General features: G+C 32.6%; 2 protein-coding genes across 2 annotated transcripts; one reads left to right on the top strand and one right to left on the bottom strand.

Annotated features, from left to right (window-relative positions):
- Nucleotides 1-351: 351 nt before the first annotated feature.
- Nucleotides 352-1799, bottom strand: LOC130507338 (heavy metal-associated isoprenylated plant protein 3-like). Its single transcript, XM_057002050.1, has 5 exons — nucleotides 1676-1799; nucleotides 1459-1588; nucleotides 1136-1362; nucleotides 973-1060; nucleotides 352-864 (listed from the first exon to the last, which is right to left on the bottom strand). The coding sequence occupies exons 1-5, from the start codon at nucleotides 1682-1684 to the stop codon at nucleotides 488-490; spliced, it is 831 nt and encodes a 276-aa protein (XP_056858030.1). The 5' UTR covers nucleotides 1685-1799; the 3' UTR covers nucleotides 352-487.
- Nucleotides 1800-3387: 1588 nt separating this feature from the next.
- On the top strand, nucleotides 3388-3840 carry LOC130507339 (uncharacterized). The gene has a single exon (XM_057002051.1). It carries the CDS (start codon nucleotides 3388-3390, stop codon nucleotides 3838-3840), a length of 453 nt encoding a protein of 150 aa, XP_056858031.1.
- Nucleotides 3841-4273: the final 433 nt, after the last annotated feature.

The following is a 4273-nucleotide window of genomic DNA, read 5'->3' as shown; positions in this document are numbered from 1 at the left end:
TAACACTTTTTATGAAATAAGAAAAAATATTTGATGGTTTGATATTTTGTTTTCCTGGTGTCACTAACATGTCGACATATCAATTTTATATCAAATTATTGTACCCCAAATGATTTTAAAAACTTTGAATTTTAATTTTAAGAAAGAGCAAATCTATATTGGCTTTCACCAATAAACTTCTTTTTACCACCACAATTATGCTAATTTATATTTTTTTGTCATCATTTACACTTTTAAATATTTATTTAGCATTTGAGTTAATTGACTCAATAAATATACATAGAAGCAATAAGTTAATTAGGTAATTATGCTTGCTGTCATTTTTTGTTTTATCTTAAATGACAACAATCCTTTTGTATAAAACAATTGAACTAGCATTATTAGTATATTATATTACACCAATTGAAACTAGACTAGATTAGAAAAATAATATTATTCTTAATTGCATACTGACAATTCTACCACCCGTCAATGTCCTCCCGCCGCTTCACATAACGACGCAATTCGGATTTTCATCGCTGAGTAGATCACGTGCGACTGCGTAGAATTGATTCGAATATCCATCCTCATCTGGATCATACATAGAGCCGTGTGCAGGCTGAGCCGCCACGTGTTCCATCGTATTCATCCCCTCGCCGCCTTTGTCACCGGCGTTATCCTTTCCTCTGCCGCCACCTCGTTTCTTCTTATCACCAGACTCCTTCTCTTTTTCATTACCATTATCTTTGTCTTTCTTTGCCGGCGCCACAATCTCCACGTCACGTTTTAGCTTCCTAGTCAAACTCTCGGCGAGCTTTTTCACGTCCATTGTTCCTTTAACTGTCACTAACTGCTTCTCGTGATCTAATGATAACCCACTCACACCTTGCCATTACAGAAACAAAACAAAAAAAAGTCGTGAGCGTTTTAAACTAAAAAGCGTTTTGAAAACGCGACAGAACTCATTGGCTTTTATTTGTAATTTTATCTAACCTTTGGTTTTAGAGGCAGTCTTTTGAATCTTCTCAATACAACCTTCACAGTGGAAGTCCACCTTCAGCACCACCGTTGTTACCGGAGCCTAACAAACACTCAGAATCAGATTATTGGTACTGTATTAATTCGAACAGTTACGTAAACGTTCAAATCTTTTTACCTCTTTGGCTTTCTTCTTTTCTTTGTTCTTGTCTTCATTGCTTGTGTTCTTGTCCTTACTGTCCTTGTTCTTGTTGTCTTTCTCTTTCTCCTTATTGGGTTGAGGAGAAACCAACTCGACTTTCTTCTTTGTTTTCACTTCAAGTTGCTCCCGGAGTTTAGCTGGATCTACAACTCCGGTCACCGTTACTTTCCCGGTCTCTGACTCTGCTTTCACCGTCTCAACGCCTGAGAGATATACACATTATTGTTATTTTCCAAGTATAGGTTCCGGATATAAAGGACGGTTCTGTAACGTTCGATTTATTCATACGAAAATCAAACCTTGGAAAGCACGAACGGATTTAACGATTTTTGAGGCGCAACTATCGCAATGCATATTGACCCTCAAAACGACGGTCACTGACGCCGTTTTCTTCTCGCTGCCGCCATCTCCTTTGTTGTTGTTGTTGTTCTGTTCAGAGACAAAACAGAGTGAGCAATTCAAACCATTAAATAAGACAATTAAACTGAAGGGGTAGCTGCGGTTTGACTCAGCTACCTTGCTCATGGTGACTCGGTTTAGTCAGGAAGTAGGTGGAGACAGAGTCGGAAGGAAAGAGAGAAAGGCTAGAGCTTTCATTCTATTTATAGTACAATGGTTCGGTTTAAATGGGCTTATTATGATTATCATGATGGTGATGAATGGTGTTCTATAGTCTTTTTTTTTTTTTACCAATATCATATAATCAAGAAAGTGTAAACTTAACAATTCCATGCAGTTTATAACCCAAAAGAATACATTCCGCACATACTTTTATGTGTTCATTAAAAAGTTAAAAACATCACAAGAAAGTTAAGGTTCCTTTTTCATTTATGAAGAAAAGTGAATTACAGCATCTTAATCTAGGGAAAGATTAAAAAAAAGTTAGTTTTTCTTTTCATAATATTTATTTCTAAATTGCCTACAGGTTGTAATATTTGAAAATTTCCAATTTTTCAGTTCCTCTAGATACAGTTGTTTTTTGGTTTTCTGTAGTTGAGACGAAACGGGTTGTTGACATATAGGCCTCACTGAGCCCAACCCTAATGACGACATTTCATCTTTCTCTAATTGCAACAACGATCACCTAAAAGTACCAAACCGAGATTGTCTCTAATTAATTAATTTATCAAACTTATTAATCACCTTTTATTCTTAAATGTAGTGATCAATTCTATTAAACTACAAATATGACCAATTGATATATGTTGTGTCCAATTTATTTTTAATAATACACAATGTATAATTTCCTCAATTCTCGAGACCCACTTCCATAAGAATCGTTAGATATAGCAGCAGTTATGCTTTTTAAAAAAAAAATCACTAGACATTAATCATGTTTGATTCAATGATGTGCCATTGTACGTGAATTATCAGACGTAGATATACCTAAATTATCAGACCCGTAATAGAATTTATGATTATATATAATTTTATAGACAGAAATATATCCACATGCCTGAATTATCAGACACACTAAAGAATTTTATGATTATATTTTTTATATACAGAAAATATACTCGCCATTTGGAAAGACGTGTCAGAATCTTATATATTCTGTAAAATAGTATCATAACCTATTGATATAGGTGTAATTCACTTATTTTAATACAATTATTAAATTTTTTTATTAATCAATTAAAAAAATATTATACAAAGATAAATATAAATATAACTAAAATAAACAAAACTAAATATAATCATAAAAAGACATATGATTATGTATTGGTAATTATGTTTTTAAATAGAAAATAAACAAAATTAAATATTTTTTAATCTGTATACAGAAATTTAAAAAGACATTTATTATAAAACAGAGAGAATATAATGCAACTCGGCTACTATTAAGATCTTTGTATTTGTAAGCACAATTCAGATTTTTGGCTTTCTTTCAAAAAATAAAATGCTATAGTGACGACATTACTGAAGTTTTTCTCATCTTTCTCTAACTGCAACAATCACAGGAAAAGTACCAAATCGAGATTGTCTCTAATTAATTTTAGACTCTCAATTCTTATGGTTAGCGTTATCACTTATTAATCACCTTTCAATTCTTAAACGTAGTTCTTTTTCAAAACAATATTCTTAAACGTAGTGATTGTTGTTAATGTTCAAAATTTGAGAAACCGAAGCGAGATAATATATATAGAGACACATATACTTCCAGAAGAGATATATATTTCCATTAACACATATTTCCCACATAATCAAAACTCATGGACACTCTTATAATGGTATCGATCATGATCCTAGTGCTCTTTGTTAGCTCTGAATCTGCACGAGCCGCCACTCTGATTGTATCCAACCAAATGCAGAGACGTGCTAATATTTCCGTTTTCGTGACGTGCCAGGGCACAAGTCCTAGGATCTCTGAATCCATACCTTTAGGTCAAGTCTCGTTGATAAAGATCCCACCCACTAGCAGACAAAATGCGACTGATGATATCTCACCCACTGCCGGAGAAAATGATAAACCGGCGAGATCTAGAGTGTCGCAGTGGGTGTCTTGCGTAGGAACATTTGGGGGTGCAGCACAATTCTCACCCGCGGAGAGGATATACCGTTTATACAATTCAGACAAAGATTCTCCGGTGAGTATCGCCGTTGCAAAAGACGATGGGTTTTATTGTTGGGACAATGACAAGAATTCTTGGTACCGGTGTACTATGATCATTTTCATCTAATTGTTCCAAATTTATGTTTCAATTTCAAATGTTATATTCTCGTATACTATTTGTTGTTAACATTTGAATAAATTAACCAATTAATGAAACATTATCTCGGAAATGAAATAGTGTGGTTACTGAAAATACTTATAATATATTAAAAGGAGAGCACAAAATTAGATTAACCATTAGTTTTCCATTATATTTACATTGTCATGTCACTGGGGTATTAAATGAAGTTATATTTAAGTATGCATGTTTTTCATAATTTAAATAATAATTTAAGCATTTAATGTCTTTTCTTAATTTTTTTTTGAAACAGTCTTTTCTTAATTTAAATAATAGATTTCCTTAATAAAATTTTAACCAAAATAGATTTCCTAATATATTTCATATTAACATATTAATTATTTTAATGTTTATTAGTAATAAATAGTAAAATAAAAATCAC

The sequence above is a fragment of the Raphanus sativus genome, unplaced genomic scaffold (assembly GCF_000801105.2).
Source record: "Raphanus sativus cultivar WK10039 unplaced genomic scaffold, ASM80110v3 Scaffold4354, whole genome shotgun sequence".
Lineage (NCBI taxonomy): Eukaryota > Viridiplantae > Streptophyta > Magnoliopsida > Brassicales > Brassicaceae > Raphanus > Raphanus sativus.
This window is presented reverse-complemented; position numbering and strand designations above follow the sequence as displayed.

What these genes read in the sequence shown, in the direction of transcription:
- LOC130507339 (XM_057002051.1), top strand. Translation starts at nt 3,388, where the DNA reads ATGGTATCGATCATGATCCTAGTGCTCTTTGTTAGCTCTGAATCTGCA.
- LOC130507338 (XM_057002050.1), bottom strand. An exon ending in ATCCGTTCGTGCTTTCCAAG is followed by an intron (nt 1,363 to 1,458) that starts GTTTGATTTTCG and finishes TATATCTCTCAG; the next exon opens with GCGTTGAGACGGTGAAAGCA. An exon ending in GACTGCCTCTAAAACCAAAG is followed by an intron (nt 865 to 972) that starts GTTAGATAAAAT and finishes TGTAATGGCAAG; the next exon opens with GTGTGAGTGGGTTATCATTA.